Source organism: Miscanthus floridulus, chromosome 6, assembly GCF_019320115.1.
Source record: "Miscanthus floridulus cultivar M001 chromosome 6, ASM1932011v1, whole genome shotgun sequence".
NCBI classification, from domain to species: Eukaryota; Viridiplantae; Streptophyta; class Magnoliopsida; order Poales; family Poaceae; genus Miscanthus; species Miscanthus floridulus.
The window spans coordinates 133434204-133455667 of NC_089585.1; the positions used below are offsets into that span (position 1 = coordinate 133434204).

At 44.7% G+C, this 21464-nt stretch overlaps 4 protein-coding genes across 4 annotated transcripts; 3 read left to right on the forward strand and 1 right to left on the reverse strand.

The window, feature by feature from the left end:
* Window positions 1–55: 55 nt before the first annotated feature.
* On the forward strand, window positions 56–4356 carry LOC136457027 (probable arabinosyltransferase ARAD1). The gene is made up of 4 exons (XM_066457068.1): window positions 56–1586; window positions 2922–3218; window positions 3384–3479; window positions 3592–4356. Exons 1-4 carry the CDS (start codon window positions 1080–1082, stop codon window positions 4006–4008), a joined length of 1317 nt encoding a protein of 438 aa, XP_066313165.1. The 5' UTR covers window positions 56–1079; the 3' UTR covers window positions 4009–4356.
* Window positions 4357–7652: 3296 nt separating this feature from the next.
* On the forward strand, window positions 7653–10708 carry LOC136459705 (exocyst complex component EXO70B1-like). Its single transcript, XM_066459549.1, has 2 exons — window positions 7653–9760; window positions 10572–10708. The coding sequence occupies exon 1, from the start codon at window positions 7767–7769 to the stop codon at window positions 9750–9752; it is 1986 nt and encodes a 661-aa protein (XP_066315646.1). The 5' UTR covers window positions 7653–7766; the 3' UTR covers window positions 9753–9760; window positions 10572–10708.
* A 1304-nt stretch (window positions 10709–12012) lies between these two features.
* LOC136459706 (SNF1-related protein kinase regulatory subunit gamma-1-like) lies at window positions 12013–14125 on the reverse strand. Its single transcript, XM_066459550.1, has 3 exons — window positions 13036–14125; window positions 12791–12951; window positions 12013–12534 (listed from the first exon to the last, which is right to left on the reverse strand). The coding sequence occupies exons 1-3, from the start codon at window positions 13900–13902 to the stop codon at window positions 12255–12257; spliced, it is 1308 nt and encodes a 435-aa protein (XP_066315647.1). The 5' UTR covers window positions 13903–14125; the 3' UTR covers window positions 12013–12254.
* A 2306-nt stretch (window positions 14126–16431) lies between these two features.
* LOC136459707 (probable mitochondrial import receptor subunit TOM20) lies at window positions 16432–19965 on the forward strand. Its single transcript, XM_066459551.1, has 6 exons — window positions 16432–16667; window positions 16770–16848; window positions 17821–17990; window positions 18421–18468; window positions 18781–18861; window positions 19480–19965. The coding sequence occupies exons 1-6, from the start codon at window positions 16566–16568 to the stop codon at window positions 19606–19608; spliced, it is 609 nt and encodes a 202-aa protein (XP_066315648.1). The 5' UTR covers window positions 16432–16565; the 3' UTR covers window positions 19609–19965.
* The last annotated feature ends 1499 nt before the right edge of the window (window positions 19966–21464 follow it).

A 21464-nucleotide genomic window follows, 5' to 3' on the forward strand; every position in this document is an offset into this window, starting at 1 on the left:
TGCTAGAGAATCTGCACAACACAATGTATGGCATGTGCTTTGAAATCGTTTAACCCTCTGGAACGCGTCCCCTGTCTGTGCTGTGACTGCCTGTACTTTCCTTGCTGTGTCTGTAAGCATCATGTATCCCCTGTTTTGCAAGCAAAGATAAGTACTCCAACATTCTGAATTCTAATCATCGTCAGAAGCACTAGCTCCAGGACTAATATTTCCTTCCAGAACTAATGTTTCCTTACCCTGGTAAGTTGTTGCCCAGTTGATCACTGGGAAAGAAACCTTTTGAGCTGACAGTCGAGACCACCGGGTTGGTAGCAGCTTGCCTTGGATTTAGAGCATCGTGGACTCGTGGTACTGGTCAAATAATGAAGAGGGGAGACTTCCTGAATTCGTAGTCCTGCTGGAGAATCTCTTGCGATCAACTCATGGATTCCCGGTTCTATCAGGTTCAGGTCGCCTGCCACTGACAACTTTGGTGCACGCGTGGACGGAGGGAGTAGCGTTGAATTTCTCGCGTGGCCGTTAGCTGTCAGTCACCGTGGCCACGATCCAAGCAGAAGCGGACGGATCACTGAGCACAAGAGCGCAGAGAGCCGTCGCCATCGTCCATCGCAGATTCGCAAATTCGATAGCGGACACAGTTTGCTCCACCCAAACTCCCAACAGCCCCAGCCCAATCATCACATTCCAATAGCACACCAGAGCAACGACGGAAGACGAACACGAAAGTTTATCCCGTTGTTGATTGCGTGCGTCTGGAACTGAAGTCCACGCCGTGGCCAGATCGAGATCAAGCTACACCTGTTTCGCTGGAACTGCTTATCAATCGTGGTAAAATATTTTTCTCACACACACACACAAAAAAAAATAGCATCATCAACCGCAGAAACCATTAGAAGACGTGCAATCGTGCCTGCATTCCAGTTTCAGCGTTCCATCAGGTCCACCCACCCGTTCTCATCGAGTGACAAGTTCCCATCCCCGACTACTTTACCACCACCACCACCATCGGAAAGCACAGCACAGCCGAGCCAACCAACGGGTGTGCCCACTGCGCGGCGCCATTGGGGTCGGCGGGCGCCATGGGGGCGCCGAGCAGCCGCGCTCTGGCGCTGGGCGCGGCGTTCCTGCTGCTCCTCGTCGCGCTGCCCTCCGCCTTCCTCTACCTCACCTCCTCCGCGGCGCCCGCGGCCACCCGCGCCACCCTCCTCAACCTCAAGCCCTTCTCCGCCAGGTGCGCGCCCGCCGCCGCCGCCGCCGCCGCGCCGCTCCGCGTCTTCATGTACGACCTGCCCGCGCGCTTCCACGTCGCCATGATGGGGGCCGACGCCGCCGCCGCAGGCGCGGGGTTCCCCGCGTGGCCGCCGTCCGCGGGCGGGATCAGGCGCCAGCATAGCGTGGAGTACTGGATGATGGCGTCGCTCCAGGACGGGGCCGCGGGACCGGAGGAGGGGGGAAGGGAGGCCGTCAGGGTGCGGGATCCTGACGCCGCCGACGCCTTCTTCGTGCCCTTCTTCTCCTCGCTCAGCTTCAACGTGCACGGCCGCAACATGACCGACCCCGACACCGAGGCCGACCGCCTCCTGCAGGTGCCGCCATTAATCACATTCACATACAGATATTTTTTTAGATGCTACAGTAGCTCTGTACAGATGGTTACTCCTACTTATTATTTTCTGTTGGCTCATTGGTTGTTGATAATTCTGCGCTGTCATGGGACCTACGATTGATTACCATTTAATTAGGCTCAGATTGAGACAGCTCTGCACAAATTGCTACGCTAAGAAGCAGCCAAAATTACCCAGTGAAAGCTGCACTAAATCACTAATACGCCCACTAGAACAGCCACAACACTACCAAAAATCATTGAGCCATTGAACACAGACAAGCACATGAAAGATATTCCGCAGAGGAACAAACTGTTGGCGTTTTGACAATTCTCTCACCAGTTGGTGCTCTGTTACCATCAACCATGCTATCAAGAAATAGACTTCTTTTCAAATTCTGAATCTCTCTGATATGTCGACAAATGTCCCTGTTTCCTTGGTAATATAATGTGGCATACTGGCATGGCATCTTTTATGTCACTGTACTAATTTAAGTATTGTTTTGCTCTGCCAGATGTCCTCGTAGGTTGAGCTAGTTCTGGACTGTTGGGACTTAGTTACTGTGACCTGTTTCTTAGTTTAGGATTTTTGTGATTAAACCTTGATCACTGCTAAGGATAATATTTCTGCAGAACTAAAAACAATTAAGATGGGGAATGGTGCATTTTGCTTATTTTCTATGGTTGACAGGATTTGCACATATGGTTAAATCTGTAGGAGAAATTATTCACTGTATATGGTATGATGCTTGCCATATATGTTAAGGCCAGTGAATTTAGCTCCTTGTGGGCAGCAGGGTCCTGAAGCTAGCTTGATTTGCATGCCTGCATGACTACTAGCAACCTCTATGGACTTATAGGTGCCAATCATGCTGTGATGGTGTTTTAGAGAGTTTTACGAGGATAACAGAACAGGCAGTAGCTAAGAGTTCCACTGTTCAACATCACTGAGAACAGACACTTTTAATCCATGCCCTGGTGCTTCCTTTTGATCTATTTGACAATGCAATTTGTGCTTGAGACAAAGAAAGTTTATTCCAAGAAGATATCACTACTTTCTTGTCACCTAATTTTTATTTTTGCCATGTCACTGTGCCAAGTTTGTTTAGCTAACACATAACACTAGGCATGTATGGTAAGAAATAAAATAAATATAGTCTGCTATACTCCTCTAGAGTTTATTCGTTAATCAGGATTGGCACTATTATCCAGTGTCCTTCCTTGTGAAAATATACTAATGTCCTAGTCCATTTTAACATTAGGAAAATATTGTGAAAATGTACTGTTTTATACTTATCTTGCTATTGTTTTCTTGCAGGTTGAAATTGTGGACATTCTATGGAAGTCTAAACATTGGCAACGGTCTGCGGGCCGTGACCATGTCATTCCTATGCATCACCCTAATGCTTTCAGATTCCTGCGAGCAATGGTGAATGCATCTATTCTAATAGTTTCAGACTTTGGGAGATACACAAAGGAGCTGGCTTCCCTGAGGAAAGATGTTGTGGCACCATATGTGCATGTTGTGGATTCCTTCCTTGATGACGATCCACCTGATCCATTTGAGGCTCGTCATACACTGCTTTTCTTTCGAGGCCGTACTGTCAGGAAAGATGTATGGAACTGATTTATGATTGTAATAACTCCCTCTGCCCCTTCTCTGTGATCTGTCTTAATTTGCTAGTTTAGTTCACTCTTTTTTTCTCCTTAGTGGAATTTGACTAGGCATTAAAAAACTTGAAGGTTAAATTTGTTTATAGCATTCATTTTATTTTTTCAGGAAGGGAAGATCCGGGCAAAACTTGGGAAGATATTAAAAGGCAAGGAAGGGGTGCGCTTTGAGAATAGCATTGCCACGGGCGACGGCATTAAAATAGTAAGTCAATTTTCTCATTTCTACTCTCCTTTCCTTAGTGATATTAACATTTTTCTATTAAGGCTTCTTTATAAGAGAGCATGGAATTTACAAATCTGTTTGATCCTAACAGTCTACAGAAGGTATGAGGTCGTCAAAGTTCTGTCTTCACCCTGCTGGGGACACTCCTTCCTCATGCCGCCTGTTTGATGCCATAGTCAGTCATTGTGTTCCTGTGATAGTCAGCAGTCGCATTGAGCTCCCTTTTGAAGATGAGATTGATTACAGTGAGTTCTCCCTTTTCTTCTCAGTTGAAGAAGCTCTAAGACCTGATTACTTGCTGAACCAGCTCAGACAGATCCCCAAAAAGAAGTGGGTTGATATGTGGTTGAAGCTTAAAAATGTCTCTCATCATTATGAATTCCAGTATCCCCCCAGGAAGGGTGATGCGGTGAACATGATATGGAGGCAGGTGAGGCACAAAATCCCTGCAGTTAACCTTGCTATTCACAGGAATAGACGACTAAAAATTCCAGACTGGTGGGGATAATAATTGGTGAATAGTGTACATATTACCATTTCCGCTGTTAGACCTGGTTATTTTCGATGCGTTATGGAAACCACAGTCATCGTCCATTGTGAACCAAGTGCTCATCTCAAGATCCAAGGACCGAGTCCACAACTATTTGCTGACAGGAAACTGACATTATCACCCTTTTTTGGCTCATTTTGTGATGGCTTCCTATTTCCCCCCCTGATGCTACAAAATAGAGGGGACAAATAAACTTACAGTAACATTACAGAGGAGACATGCCTGACAAATAGGATCTGTAGCTTCTTTGTACTCACATACTGGAAGTTTAAATGTATTCAAATATATTTCTGGTGCTGGTAGATACAGTTCCTCTCAGTGTTTTCTACTTTGAATCTGTTGACTTGAATAACGTACGGAGTAGGTTTCAATATGTTGGCGTGTACTATATCAGTATGTGCTGTCTTATAGCGTGATGGCGCTACTGAATTTCACCTTGGCTGGTAACTTGCTGTGCACTCTGGTGGAACCTTCTTTTGGTTTGTAGGGTCCTGCATTAGTCGTTAAGCAAACACGACCAAGCATCGGATGTGAATCTGGGTCATCCTGTTTTTTAGTTTAGACATGTGGAAATGAGGTTGCTGAAAAGATTGGATGAAAGGAACCTTCTGTGGGATCATCATTGTTCGCCTGTTTTTATATAGGCATGCCTTTTATATACCGTTGACTTGGTACTTGGTAATACATGCCTGATGGGGAGTATAATATAATATATCTTTAGTGCTCAAGTTGCAACTTTTCAATGACTTTTCCCCGAGCTAATTCGCATTTCAGCAGTTGATTAAACACAAGAGGCATCGCGCATCGGCACCCTGCATATGGTTGGCAGCTCCATTGGTCCAAGTTTCATATCCTTTGGATTAACAAAGGATAATCAACAGGGCAAAGCACCACATATATAAAAGAACATTAATGTTTGTGATATCAAATAAACATTATTGATTAATCACACCATATGTTTTTCTAGTAAACCTATTTAGAAATACAAATGTTAAAACTACGTTTTATAAATTCAGTCAAATTTTAGATTGGTTGACTTCACTAGAAGCGAGATGTATGTTTGTTTTAGGCAAATGAAGTAAATGTTAGAATAGCATGTTTTTGTAGGAAATTTAATAAATCCTAATGTTAAGTCTTTTTTTGGATGGATGAAGTAATTAATGGACAAACATGGATACACTTCTGGGTCACAGATATGCGAGGTCTCAATGTTGTCTAAAGTCAACTATTTTAAAGTTTAACTACTGGCTTTTTATATTATTATATTATCTATAAACTTATAAAAGATATATACTTTAGGAAAGTATCTTTCAAGACAACCATACTGGAATCACTTTAAACATTTAGGTTGATTACACAAAAGAGAGGTATTTTGTAGTCATGATGTAGAACAATTGACTTAGGCTCTATTTGAATGCACTAGAAACTAATAATCTATAGTTAATATTGACTAACTAACTAATATCTGACTACATATTAGTTTGGTTCTGTTTGGATCCACTAAGAGGTGGATGTATTGGTGGTTTTGTTTATAATACCATTCATCTATTTGTTATTGGTAGGACATATGGATAGAAGTAGATAGAATGACAAAAGTGACTTTTTGTAATATATCATATGTTATTAGTTAAGTTGAGATTACAGATGAAAACGTAATTTCTGCATTTGTAACCGAGGACCGGTACCGGGATAGTTAGGAACAAGAGTAAAAACAGAATATGTGAAAATACGAAAAGGAACAAGTCTGGACGTGAACTTGAAATCATGATACGACTCAGTTTACCTACTATTTGACATGTCAGGAGTTGTTAGCAGTTTTGTTGAAGTGACTCACGGGCATCCTGAATCCTCGTGCTGTGATATGAGTTCCCTCCGTCCACGTCTCCAGGTTCAAAACTACTCCCTCTGTCCCGATTTAATTGTCGTTTCCGATTTTCATGCCACAAGTTTGATTTGATTTATAGAAAATACTAGCAATATTTGTATCTCCAAATAAATTTATTAAAAAACTGATTCAAAGATCTTTCCGATGATACTAATTATATATCATAAATATTAATATTTTTTAATATATATTTTGTTAAAGTTGTTTCTCGAGAAACGAAAAAGACAGATATTCTGGGACGGAGGGAATATAGGATTGCGTTTTTTTTTACATAGGGAGCAGAGTATCAGACGGTGGCATGCATAGGCCTGTTTGGTTCCTTCACGTCTTCTAAAATTCCTATCACATCGAATATTTGACACATACAGAATATTAAATATAAATTAATTACGAAACTAATTGTACAGCTTACGACTAATTGGCGAGACGAATCTTTTAAACTTAATTAGTTCATGATTTGACAACTTGGTGCTACAGTAAATATGTGCTAATGATAGATTAATTAGGCTTAAAAATTCATCTCGAAAATTAGCATCCATCTATGTAATTGGTTTTGTAATTAATCTATATTTAATGCTCTTTATTCGCATCTAAATATTTGATGTGACATAAATTTTAGTCTGCATCCTTTTTGGCGACAGAGAAACCAAGAGGCAGGAAGGAGCAGCATACGGGCATTACAAATTCAGGCACTCAGGAGTAAGGATGAAAACGGAACGGAAATATCCCGAACCGAACCGCATCGTTTTTTTATATTTAATCCGATCGAATCCGTATTTTCTTGTCCGACTTTACCGTTTTCGCTTTCGCATTTCAGATGTTTCGTATTTCAAATGTAAAAGTAGAAAACGGTTTAGACATTTTTCCGACCGTTTTCTACTTTTCTACTTTTAATTTGAAATATTCCGAATTGAAAATTGGCCAACTGCACAGGTCATACAGCCCAATTACAAGTTGTTCACCACGCAGCTGTGTTCTTTCTACTGGTGGCCAGCTGCCCTCTCTTATAGACGGCGCTCAGCCTCGTTTCTCTTCACCTCATGAGATGGTGCTAAATGTCAGGAAACCGGCAGCATCTACACGAAAGCCCACCTGGGCCATAGCCCATCAAGCTCATCGGTTTAACCCCCACCTGCAAAGTCAATCATTTGATAGTTTTTGCATCAGCCGAATAAATCTTTGTTACTCAAAAGAAAAATCTGAATAAATCTTTAAAATAAAATACTACATCTATTCTAAAAAGATTAATAAAATTATTCTGACTCAGTTCGAGTTCATGTTTCTATAATATGCACTTGTTAATTATTATATGCACTTGAACTTGATCATGTATGTACTTAGTCATGCACTTGGTCTACGGGTCGGTATTCCGTATTGAGTTTTCGTATACCGACCGTGTTCGATATAATTCCGCTCGAATTGTTTCGTTTTCGAAATTCTCGATATTCCGTAAGTTCGTGTTCGTTTTCATGTTTAGTTTGTCCGCTTTCGTTTTCGTTTTCGTATTAAATGTAAAAGTAGAAAATGATTGAGGAGTTCTCCGTTCGATTCCGTCCGTTTTCATCTTTACTCAGAGTCAGGCAGGCCGCAGCCGCACCGCAGGCCGTCAGGCACAGCCCTACCCAAACGAATCCCGTCCGTACGATCAAAAGCGAGCGATATCTGATGAGACAGCCCATTGCAATGCTAGCAAACCAGCCGTGGACCCATTCAAAACCGCCCAGCCAGCTCAGCACAGCGGGCAGATTAGTCGACTCCATTTTCGCTTCCCCGTCCATTCCTCTCCTCCCCCCACCCCCCAGCAGCCGCCGAAATCCAGCGGCAGTCGAGGATGGCGGCGGCGCCGCCGCCGGACGGGCAGGAGAAGGTGATTGCGGCGGCGCAGCACATCGTCAAGTCGCTCGCCAGCTCCAAGAACGCCGCCGACGACATGATCCGCATCCTCTCCGGCTTCGACAACCGCCTCTCGCTCATGTCCGACCTCTTCCCCCCTCCCCCTTCCGCCGCTGCCGTCGATTCCATCCTGGAGGCGGAGGAGGGGACCTCCCAGGGGGAAGGGGACGAGCGCGACCCCGACCCCGACGAGGATGACGCCGTGGCCCGGGCCGAGGCGGAGTGGGACGCGGCGGCCGAGGCGATCGAGCGCTGGGAGTCCCCCGCCGCCGGGGACGCGCTGGTGTTCGACTCGCGCGAGGACGCCGAGGAGTACCTCGCCGCGGCCGCCTGCCTCGCCCGCGCGCCGGGCCAGCGCGCCGACGCCGCGCTGCAGGCCGCCATGGCGCGGCTCGAGGACGAGTTCCGCCACCTGCTTGTCCGCGGGGCGCCGCCGCTCGCCGCCGAGGACCTCCAGGCGTCGCTCCTCCGCCGGCTCTCGCTCACGGTGCCCTCCTTCAACTCCTCCGCCGTAGACCTTGACTGCCCCTCCTTCGCCCAGCACCACGCCGCCGCCAACGAGGGGGGAGACGAGCAGCAGGGCGGCAGGAGCTCCGCCTCCGACGACGAGATCTCGCCCTACCTCATCGCCCCTGACACCGTCAGCGCCCTCAGGGACATCGCCGACGTCATGCTGCGCGCAGGCTACGCGCCCGAGCTGTGCCAGGTCTACGGGGAGGTGCGCCGGGACACGCTCATGGAATGCCTCGCCGTGCTTGGGGTCGACAAGATGAGCCTCGAGGAGGTGCAGCGGGTGGAGTGGGGCGTGCTTGACGGCAAGATGAAGAAGTGGATCCAGGCGCTCATGGTCGTTGTCCGGGGCCTCCTTGCTGAGGAGCGCCGCATCTGCAGCCAGATCCTTGCGGCCGACCCTAACGCTGAGGAGGAGTGCTTCACTGAGGCAGCCAAGGGCTGTGTCCTGCAGATGCTCAATTTTGGTGACGCCATTGCGATTGGGAAGAGGTCAACAGAGAAGCTGTTCCGCATCCTTGGTATGTATGAGGCGCTAGCTGAGGTGCTGCCAGAGCTTGAGGGTTTGTTCTCCGGTGAGGCAAAGGATTTCATCAAGGAGGAGGCTGAGGGAATACTCGTACGGCTCGGGGATGCAGTGCGTGGCACGATTGAAGAGTTTGCTAATGCCATACAGGGAGAGACTTCTCGGAGACCACTGCCTGGTGGGGAGATCCATCCCCTTACCCGCTATGTCATGAACTATGTGCGGCTGCTTGCGGATTACAATGCCTCGCTAAATAAGCTTCTGGAATGTTGGGACACTGAGCTGACTGGGGTTGATAATCCAAACATGACTCCATCGGGGCACTGCGTGCTCATGCTGATCACACACCTACAGTGCAAGATTGATGAGAAATCAAGGCTGTATGAGGATGAAGCCCTGCAGAACATATTTTTGATGAACAATCTGCTGTATATTGTGCAGAAGGTGAAGGATTCAGAGCTCAAGACATTGCTTGGTGATAACTGGATTCGCAAGCATCGTGGTCAGATAAGGCAATACTCTACAGGGTATCTCCGGTCGTCATGGACTAGGGTTTTAGCTTGCCTGAGAGACGATGGGCTTCCACACACAATGGGTTCATCAAGCCAACTCAAGGCTGCATTGAAGGATAGATTCAAAAACTTCAACTTGGCCTTTGAGGAGTTGTACAGGACACATACATCATGGAGGGTTGTGGATCCTCAGTTAAGAGAAGAGCTGAAGATTTCCATCTCCGAGAAGGTTCTTCCAGCATACCGTTCATTTGTTGGAAGATTTCGGGGACAACTAGAGGGAGGGAGGGGTTCTGCAAGGTATATAAAGTACAACCCTGATGATTTGGAGAACCAGGTCTCAGATTTTTTTGAAGGGAGAAAGCCAAATGCTTGATGGTCAAGGTGAGTGCTAACTCCCAGGCTGTGTTTCCATACATAATTCAGATGTATTATTGGAAGGTTATGCAGTCTGACCTTTTCATTTTGCTTGCTTCGTTGAATCTGTAAGAGCATGACGGTGCCTTGGCCTTCATTTTATAATTAACCTCAGCTATGTAGTTTTTACAGAAATTATATCTTTAGATTACCTTATAGATCATGAAATCGCAGCAAACAGCTAGTATTTGAAGTAGTTTTCTAGTTCGGTAAGCAATATTTGTTGTAGATTCTTCAATAGTTTCTAGTTCTTGTACTTAACTGAGTGATAGCCTGTGATACCTCAGTTTGACAATAATTTGCTAACGCTTCTCTGGACAGTCCAAAAAAAATCTCCTAGAGAACTGAACATTTAGTGCTATGATATGAATTGCCTCTAGCTGTTTGTCCTAGCTGCCTTATTTTCAGAAGGGCACATGTTTCTTGTGAACCCAGCACTTGCAAACATCATGTTAATTGAGAACCACAGTTTATCCTCTAAGGTATCCTTTCACATTTTGATCCCTTGAAAAATGAGAATATCATGTTAACTGAGAAGAACAGTTTAGCCAGAGCCCTGCACAATTCCTTTAAAACACTGTTAATTTCAGTTGTGTTTCATGTGTTATTGAAGAGAATATTGGCATGGTATATTGTCCATCATAGATTAGTTATGATCATGATTTAAGACAATTGCAAAGTTTATGAAGGGGTGATTTTTTTTCCCTTCAAATTCAATCACTTATCGTTCCATCAGTCTGAACAAGAAACTCACTATTATGACCCTTTCGATGTCCAGGGATGTTCATATCAACTATGCAACCTCAAGACCCATGCAAATTTTGATGATGCTAGTTCCAAGTCCCCTTCCAAATTTCTTGGCACTATACTGTACAGGGAACTTGACCTTCAAACATCTTTTGAAGGTCTGAAGATGGAAATATAAGCTTCTCCTGAACTGACAGAAACTGTGTGAACTACAAAGCAACCTGAATTGAATACTTTAGCTAGCTTGTCATCCTTGATCCAATCATGGTGAGTGGTGACATCATTGAGGCTTGCACATGGAATTATGACAACTGCATCTGCCATGAGCTGTGTAATTGCAATTCTTACATTTTACCCTTCTTTTGCCGATTGTAACATCTCGTGACTCTTGTTTGACTTCAAAAGAATGTTGGTGCTTGGCACTTTTATGTACAATCCTACCAGCAGTAATGTTCACATTTACCTCGTTGCAACCTTTCTTATAGTGTGTTGCAGCCTTCTGTTATATTCATTCGTTAATGATAAACAAAACATATAGTTGATGCGACTGCTATTGGTCCCGTTGTCTTGTCAATCTCTGATCGTAAAAGTAGCATTTTCATGATGGTTTACAATGTTCTAAAACTCGTAAGTTCGCAAATGATGTTCTCTGTTTATCCAACTTGGTTCCATTTGTTTTTGTACATTTGTTATCTAATTGTTGAAATTGGGACCTTTCCCTTATTTGTGTAGTTTGGCACTTTGATAATTTTTTTTCCTGCTCTTGTAGATCACTGAGGCCTACCCCAACTTATTTGGGACTTAAAGGCTTTGTTGTTGTTGTTGTTGTAGATCACTGAGGCACTGACCATACACAGAAAACTTGTGATGTTTGACTGTTTGAGGAAATAGCTGATAGAGTAGAATAATAACCTGCCTAATCATAGTTTCTTATATTGCCTAATGCACATATACATGTTAGAGATTTGTAGTTAGGGAAAGGTAGAGTACCTCCTACGTCAGTAGGACGTAAAACGAGAAAACCTTTTTGATTTATGCAGTAAATTGATATGAAATTTTCTGAACAGAAGGATAAGATGTGCTTCATATATTGAAGATGTTGAGAGTAATCAGTGAGAAAATTCCAACAGATGATAAACCAAAAAAATCTTAAAATCTAGGAAACCTTTTTTCTTGGTTGACAATAAATTGAGATCGAAAAATCTGCAGGGAAATAAAGAAAAGATGTGCTTCCTAAATTAAAACGGCTGATGGTAATTAATGAGAAAATTCTAGCGAATGATAAATAGAAACAAAAGGAAAGGGGGGAAAGAGGAATGATATCTTTAACATAAAAGTTGTTGTCATATTATGGAATGAAACTTGAAATCCCTTTGGATTCAGCAATAGATAAAAATGCCAGGTAAGTGGAGAAGCAGTAAGCTAGTACCTAGTCTCAGGAACAGGATAAATGATACTCTGGAGGCGGTAAGTGAGGCTGGCATGGCTAAATTCCAGGCATCGAACTTGTTTAACATAAACATGAACAGAGCCACACATGGAAGCATTATGACAAGCTATCATTATTCATCTACATAAGTGATAATTATAGACGAAGGAAGTTCACTAAAAATTTATGGACACTAGAAATGGAAAGGAAGTTACCAACTTCTGCAGAGAAGGGGAGTAAACAGAGAGCAAGGTAAAAAAGGATTTCCTGATCTGACTAACTTTTTCAGATCCTGCTGTTCGATGGTAGAGGGATGACACCATTGAAGAAGTCCCCAAAGTAGCCAGGCGGTTCATACACCAACTTGGCGATTATATCTCTGAGGGTGATCAAGCCGTCCAGGTTCCCTTCCTCGTTGATCACGTAGATCCTCTGCCTCTTCTCTGCATCCAGCTTCAGTATTATGTCCTTGATACTGTCCCCTCTACTGCACGTTATGATGCTCATTTGCCTTTCGCCGGAGCTCTGCCTCGCGTTCGCAATGAATTTTTTTGCTGTTAGGGTCCTGCAAGTGGTAATTGTTTAGCGTACTTGTCTTCTGTTGTTTAATTTTACGGTTGTTTTGAACTGTTCTATGGCTCAATATACATCTCCTTTCATGTTCATACACTAAGGGGGTGTTTGGTTTATGGAATGAAGTAGTCTATCATCATCTCACTTCTTAGTTTTTTTTGTTTAGCAAATTTTGTATCCTCATTAGTAACAATGTTTCTGATATTGATGATGTTGCCATGTAAATAAAGCACATATATAAACCTGACCTGTAGTCTCTGTTTGTCTCCGATGCCGTAAGGAGATGCTTGACATCCTTGATCATTATGCTGCCTACCGCCCTGCCGCTATCATCCACCACCGGTATGCCTCCGACCCCTTTTCTCCTCATCAGCCGGAAGGCCTTGAGAGCCGGCTCGTCCTCGCGAACCTGCCAATATAATTTCACCGGATCATCACCGGGATTTTTCTCGACGGAAATCGGGGGATTCTGAATCAGGGATGCGTAGTGTACCTTGACGATCTTGCTGAGCCTCATGATGGGGAGGCCGATCTCGGAGAGCGTCTTGGTGCCCCACTCCTCGAACCAGTGGAGGCCGACGCACTCGGAGAGCATGTGCACGACGGCGGCCTGCGTGATGATGTTGCTGATGGTGCCCTCGCCGATGTCCACCACGGGCAGGCTCTTCATCCGGTACTTGGACAGCAGCAGCAGCATGGTGAGGAACGTGTCGGAGCTCTGCAGCGCCAGGAACGGCGCCCACCGGAACGACCCGGAGATGTCCTTCACCTTTGTCTTGTTGAACAGGTCCGAAGACGGCAGTGCTCCAAACACTTCTGCGATGGCTCCTTCAGACTCCACCGCCGCCACTTTGGACGCGACCGCGGCGGCACCCTCGAGGGTGACGGTGCCTAGCTTCGCTGCCAGCTCGTCGGCGCCTACGTCGTCGGCCTTCGCCGCGGCTTCAGACTGGTGGAGCAGCCAGACGGCGATGCCGGCGAACTCGACGATGCCGATGTAGCGGTCGATCCAGCTGGCGTCCTCGGGCGCGTCCACGTTCCTGACGGGCGCGCTGATGATCCTGTTGCGGGACAGGATGTCGAAGGCCTCGGCGAGCGTGGCGTCGGAGGGGATCTCCACCAGCTGCGCGCCGTCGAAGGTGTGTGGGAACGACGCGACGGGGATGCTGTCGAAGCAGCTGTTGAGCTTGTCGCCGTGGCTCAGCTGCCGCTGCTGCACGTCCAGGCTGTCCCAGATGTCCTCCACCCGCATGCCGATCTCCGCCTCGGGGCTCCACGACCGCGCGCTCCCGTGCGGGGTCGCCTCCACCACCACCGCCGCCTCCGCACGCTGCTCCGGCCGCGTCCGCACCGCCTGCATGGCCGCCTCGATCTCTCTCTACACGCGCGCTGCTTTTAATTGCCGGCGGGTGATTCTGCTTCGCCACGCCACGTACACCTACTGTTTCTTCTTGCTTGCTTCTCTTTCTTCATTCATTCATGCGCTAGCCGCTAGCTAATCTGTGTCCATTCCGACCACCAGAGCTATTTTGGTCCATCGCTTCGCTTGTGCAGCCGAGAACTGAGGCGTGCGCGGATCTCAGATACTCAGATGTGTCGCTCCTAGCCATCGGCTTCGCGGGGTCGCAGGAACGCCCTCTGCAGGCATGCGTGGCTGGTGTCCTGCGTCTGCATCTCCATGCACGAGTGGATGTTGCTTGGCTTATTACCGGACATGCAAGGATTTAGCCATAGCTAGCCGAGCCTAGTTATTTTCAAATTACACAGCTCATGGCACTTAGATATATGCTATCTCTAGATACATAATGAAAGTAATGTATTTAGAAAAAACATAATGTCTTATAATTTGGAACGTGTGAGTTTTTTATATAAAAAAAATTTACCCCGGCTTTTATTGTTATGCCCGATGAATGGTGTCTCGATCGGTTCACCAGATCATTTACAAAACTCGAGAGAGGGTTAGTCCAATCTTAGGATGACTTGAGTTCCAACCCAACCAAAACTCATGAGCACAAAAATTACATACATGAGGTGAGAAAAAAATTCACCAAAACCAAAACAAAAGCATGAAAATTCCCAAAACACTGAATAAGGAGTGGTTCTCATCACACGCTAAGGACTCAAACCCAACCCGCCCAGCGCTGAATCCACCCCTGTGCAACACTGAATAAGGAGTGGTTCTCATCACAAACTGAGAAGAACAATGGTTTTACTTACTTGGGAGATGGGCTCAGCATGTCGTGCCATAGGAGTAGGTGGCATCAAGTTAAGCTGGGTGATGCTAAAGATATGCTACTTAAGGGTGTGAGGCATGTGCTAAGGATAACAAGAAATCTGATTTTGCTTGGTTATTACATGAAGAAGGTTCTTTGTATTATGCACCTCCTGATAGAAAGATCTCGAGAGTCATGCAAGGAGGTGGGCCGATCATGGTTGATGAGAGGTCATAAGGATAGATTTGAGCAACCTCAAGTTTAGGTTCTCTTTACTTGTGTCTTCTTTCATGGATCAAAATCAAAGGACATCTAAAAAACCATGCATTTTGCTAAATAGATGTGAAAAATCAGCCACGATCTAGTTTTCTTAGATTTGGCATTATAACTTTTGTAGCTTTGAAATTAAAATTCTTGGCGGAATGATATATTTGAGTTTGAGTTAACCTATTTGATCCTAAAATAGTTCCAAAAATCCAATGAAAATCATCTAAATCCATGGTTCAAAAATTAGTGTTTTTAATGTAATTTCCTAGTACATGTACTCAAGTGAAACCCAAAGATTCTTAATAAATCACATGTTAAAAAATAGATGGCAGATATTAATTTAAATCACAAAGTTCCATATCAAATCATGTACTCCCTCCATCCCAAAAAAAGTGATGTTCTAGGATTTTTCAAACATATTAGTGGAGAAAAGAAATATTCCTAATACCCTTAGTATGCCACACATGATTCTCTTAAAATAAGGGATGTCGTGTGGTTTAATTCCTAATTAAGACGCACTGCATGCAAGCATGCAGAGATCGCAACAAACAATAGCTTACCTCAATTGGTAATTTGGCGCCGGATTTGTGGGCCAACAGCGTGTCTAAAACTCAGAACATCATTTTTTCTGGGACAAATTTTAAATAGCAGAACATCACACTTTTTTGGGACGGAGGAAGTATGCTAGAAAATTACACAACAATACTAATTTTGAACCATATTTTTAGATTATTTTTCCCATTTTTTTATAAACCATTTTGGGGCCAAACAGCTTAAGTAAAAACTCAAATATAGCATTCCATTCTAGGAAGATTTTTTATTTAAAAAAATACAAAATCTGTGATGCCAGATGTATGAAAATAGATCGTCCTTGTTTTTTACTGTCTACTTAAAAAATTGCATGGTTTTTAAGGTCTAAAAATATTTTATTTTGGTCTTTTGGATAAAAATATGCTAGGAAATAAAGGGAAAATAATATAATCGACAACCAGGAAGCCCATAGGTCCTCTCGCTGCTTAGAAACATTGGGCTTATATTGAGCATCGGAAGACCGACAACCCACCTTCCCAAATGTGAAATATCGACGGGCTACTACAATTTCTAGAGTTTGTTAACAACGGTGGGTTCTGTAGTTTTCAATTTTATATTAAAAATATTAGTTTGTTAAAGAGTTCTGGAAGGGAGGACAATAAACGGGCCAGCGAAAACTATGAGACGAACTGGGCCTTTTTTTTCCTTCTCTTAACAACGGAGCCTTTGCCAACTGGGCTCAATTCTAGTGCTTCAGCCGCTGAGCTGGGCCAAGAGATATTTTCCCCTTCAACCCCTTTCGCAAGTCATCCCGTCCAACTGTGGCCGTGTCGATCCCCAACTCCTCTCGTACAAGGGACTACACAACCAGCACGCCACGTCCCCATCGCCCCCCACCGCTCCGGCCCTCCCCAAATCTAAGCCAGACGGGGCACAGGGAGAGGAGAGCCTAAAACCCTAACCCCCGAATCGGATCCCGCCGCCGGAGCGACGAACCCCGCCCCCGGCCGCCATGGAGATGGGAGGGATGAGCGATGCGGAGCGGCTGTTCTTCTTCGAGATGGCCTGCAAGAACTCCGAGGCCGTGTACGAGCAGAACCCCAACGACGCCGACGTACGATGCATCTCGAGCTCTCCTCTCCCCGTTCGCTTTCCCGCCGCTTGGATCAAACCCTGTACGATGTGATCTGGTTGTGTGTTCCTTGTGCGCGCGCAGAACCTGACGCGATGGGGCGGCGCGCTGCTGGAGCTGTCGCAGGTGCGGGCCGGCCCCGAGGGCCTCAAGCTCCTTGAAGGTATTGCTTCCTCAGATTAGAGGATTCTTCTTGTTTTTGATTGGGTTATTCGATGCACTACTTGTAGTTTTTTTATAGGATTTATTGGTGCACTACCGGCTAATGATCTTAGGATCTCAATATGTGCTTTACGAATTCATAAATCCATAGTTGAATCCTCGTCGTCATATGTTAGGCCCTTATGGCGGCAGTGTTGACCCCTCTTAACGTTTGCCGATTGATTCACTGTGTTGCTGGCCCAGACATTTAGGAAATTTGTTGGCTCAGCTGCTATTATGCTCTGAAAAATGTTGCTGTGCTGGTGCTGTTTCAATTAACTAGGATGGCTTTTGTTTGTGTGATTTTTAGTCCCTTCCTTTTATGTATCAAGTGCTTTACTCTTTTTCAGTGCTCTTTTGTCATATATTCACCAGTGTCATGGGTATTCGCTAGAAATTTTCTGATAGCACATTGAAGCTGTTACTGGAATTTGTTTGTGTTGTGTGTGGTGCATCCTTTCTACCAAAATCTGTGGCATTTTTTAAGAATCAGCAGTCAGTTGTTACTAACAATTCAGGTGGCTTATATTGCTTATGTATCATCTGGGGACTGGTTTATTGCTTCCCAGTTTTTTGTTGTTTGCTCATTTGGTACTGTGAACTTGTGAAGCCTGAAGCATATTGTAACGTCATTCATATTTGTTATGGTTTCTTGCTTCAAAGTGTTATTTTGATTGCTCACTTGTTATCCATATTTAGTCATATGCGAGATGCAGATTTTCATATTTCATGAATGCCTATTGTGTTGTGCTGTGAGTATAAGATTTCATGAATGCAAATTTTCATACTTCAAAGTGTTATATGTTTAAATGTTATTACTATTTAGAGTTCATGTATAGGATTACAATGAGCTGTGAGTATGTCTAGGTTTCTGCCACTTTGTAGATGTTAATGAACAGTGAAGGTGGTACTAATTGAATGAATGTTGTTACAGATGCCGAAGCCAAGCTGGAGGAGGCACTGCAAATTGATCCCAACAAGGCCGATGCACTCTGGTGCTTGGGAAATGCTCAGACCTCTCATGGATTCTTCACTCCAGACACTGCAATAGCTAATGAGTTCTTTGTAAAGGCAACCGGGTGTTTCCAGAAGGCTGTTGATGTGGTATGTGTAGGCCGTTATTGTGGTAGCTAAATTCGAACACATTTACACCGTTCCTTTTATCTGGGCTGACCCATAGTCACAAAGTTCCTGGTACGATTGGGTTGTGGAATAGGGATTGAGGAATGTAGTACGCTCTTTGAGAAAGTTTTTTTTATTTTCCACTGGGGGGATGAGATTTTTCTTGTTCCTGCGTTCCTGGGACGAGGAACATGGCAATGTACCATGTTCCTGGTGACACTGGCTGACCTGCAGACCTGTTCGCATGGAGCTTGAGCCACATGCAGTCAGGTTGTCATGCAAGCATCTGGCAGAATATCCATGAAAGAGCTATGATTTTGCCTTTTTCTTTCCAAAAAACTTCCGTTTCTGCTGCAATGTCGTGTGCAATTTGGTTTGACTGGAAACTAAAGTTCAGACCTGCTGTTTGTAGGAACCTGCAAATGAGCTGTACAGGAAGTCTTTAGACTTGTCAATGAAGGTGGGTTCTTTTCTCCTTTCTGTTCAGCAGTATTTCCATGTCCTGATTCCTGAATGATGGTAAACTATGGACCATCCATGCTACTGAGTCTAAACTTATTTTCTTATTAATACTGGGTTTGAGTTTCAAATAATCAGGAGTGCTGTTTCAGCTTGTTACTTATTAGTTTCTATATTTGTTACACAATGCTAAAAATAGATTTGGACACTTTCAGCTATCAATCTTTTACAGTATGTTCAATCAGGCTGTTATAAGTGGTTAGCGATAATGCATGTGTATCATTCTAGTGACATTTGCTTCCGATTATCCCAGGCACCTGAACTGCATTTGGAGATCCAGAGGCAGATGGTTTCTCAAGCGGTGACACAAGCATCCTCAGCCTCAAATCCAAGGGTACTCAACCTTATCTTGTTCCTAGAAACTACTTAAACGCTTGTCAGACTGACTTCAGAAAAGTTCCATGTCGGTTAATGTCTACCATTTTTTTTGTGTTTTCTACCCTTTTATTTATTACTATTGGAGGCTCATGATATGGTTTAGTATGTAGTTTATCCCAAATTTCTTGAGCATGAATTGCCTTTTTGGTCCAGCTGCTTTATTAAGCATTCCTCGTAACACTGGTTGGTAATTGAGTATGCTAAATATTTTCAGACATTAATGAAGATGCTTGCTAGTTTTGTATGAACAAAATGCATTGTGGACTGTTCTTTGTCCACAGCGAGCATGATGATGAGATCTTTCATGAGTAGTCTGTTCCTTGATCTTATTTTTGTTTTGTTTTGTACACTGTTCTCATTACAAGTCAGAATGCTTTTTAAACTGGTATTTCTGCTGTATATATACTGTATAGAAACTTTCTGTTTGATTTGTGCACTATGAACTGGAATGTGGCAGAGCTAAATCAGTTTTGGCATTTTATAGTTTGCTGATTTCATATGATATGTGGTTTAATGCATGCCTTACCCTGTGTCTATGCAACCCTATTTAAGCTGACAGCATTATGCTTTGCAGCAATCAAGGAAGAAGAAGGATAGTGACTTCTGGTACGATGTTTTAGGATGGGTGATCCTTGGCGCTGGCATTTTTGCTTGGGTTGGATTGGCAAGATCAATGCCTCCACCGCCGCCACCAGCGAGTTGAACTGATCGACTGCCAAGAATGCTTTGCAAATGATGGCACACCTAAGTTAAGGTGCCTCAGATATGAATCTTGCTAGGTGTTGGTTTGTATGGAGAGGAGAGTGGTGTTTCCATACGGTTTGGTCAAATTTTCATGCCTGTTCCTTTTGAGCCTCGATGAGGTTTCTTTTATAATCATCATAGGCTGCTGGATAATTTTGTACTTGCTTACCTTGATACTGTTTCAAGGCTAAAACCATTACTATGTTGCGACTTTTAGTTTTGTTGGCTATGATACTGGATGTTAACAAATGGTGCCATGCATAAAGTGGTATCCTGTTCAATACAGCGAATAAATGTATGTGTTTGTGTTTTGACATCCTGCGACTGCGAATCCTACAAACTACCTGTTTGCATGGCGGAAAAAACAAGTCGAAATACTGTTTCGGCTGATTTGTTGCGAGAGAAAAACGGTTCTAGATGAAAAAATAAGCTGAAAAGTACGGATTATAAGACAAGCGAACTAATAGAAGCAGCCTTCATACTGTGGAGCTTGTAGTGCTCTATTTTTCCCCCCTTTTTGTATAAGGGCTTATCCTGTCCCAAAACAGATGACACTTTGGCTAAGTTGTCTTCTATTTTGTGAGGGAGGGAGTATTTCACAAGCTATACTCGAATACTCTGTTGAATTGTCGTGGCTTACTGTTGAGCGTTGCCAAGTTGCCATCTTGCAGTCTCTTGATTAAACCGCAAGTATATATGTGCACATATGTACAACTTGGTATTCTCAGTTTTACGATACTACTACTACTTGACACGTTCGTTTCACACACAGCTGCATATTGCTTTGTGAAATCAACCGTAAAATCCAAGTTCATTATGGATTAATAACCCCATCAAGTCTCTGTCAGCCTATTGGCATAGCTCGCGCTTAAAGCTCCACCTCAGATATGAGTCGATCTCGATTTTCTTTTAAAAAAACAAATAAAGAAGTTTAACCGAACATGAATACCCACCCAGGTGTATTCTTTTTCTGAAATGACAGAGCATACTGTACTGCATTTTTCCCGTTATTATTGGTCAAATCCTGGTGAGATTCGAGATCCACGATCTGACTGTTTACCTGCCGCGACTGACTGCGTACTAGTGCTGACTGCTGAGTGCTGTTAAGTCGTCTGACAGATCCAACTATCCACTTCACGCTGTGACTGACCATGGTCGGGTCGGGTGGCACTGTACGTGTACAGTACTGCTGAATCGCGGACCGACTCGGTTCGTTTTCAGACGACGGCACGACGCGATGCGCGCGCGCGGTCGGTGTGCAGGTGCAGCCGAACCGAAGGGGCGCGCGGCGCGGTCGGTCGGTCTCCGTCTCCACCTCCACCCACCATCAGTCACCCTGTTGACGGGGCCGCGCGCGCGTCTCAGGTCTCCCGGTAGGAGGCTGGGGCTCGGCCGCCGCACATGCCGCGCGGCGCGTTTTTCCTGGTCGCCGCCGCGTGCCCGGGGGGCTCTCCGCCCCGTCGCCGTCCTCCTCCGGCCCCGTCACGTACACCAACACATAGTACACACCTATAACCCCGGGCCGGCCGCAGGCGGCGTTCCTGACAGATCACGGAAAGCTGGCCCTGGCACATGCAGCGTCGCGTCGTCCCGGCCGGTGCCGGTGCCGGTGGCTGTCACGCCACGCGCGGCTTGGCGGGCTGATGATGGGTTGGTGGAGTAACTGCAGGTACCGGCCGGTCTCGGAGGATAGGACCTCTCTTTTTGTCCCGTCCGATGATTACGTATGCACGAAGTATTAAATATAGACTATTTATAAAACTAAATGTATAGATTAAGATTAATTTACGAGACGAATTTATTAAGTCTAATTAG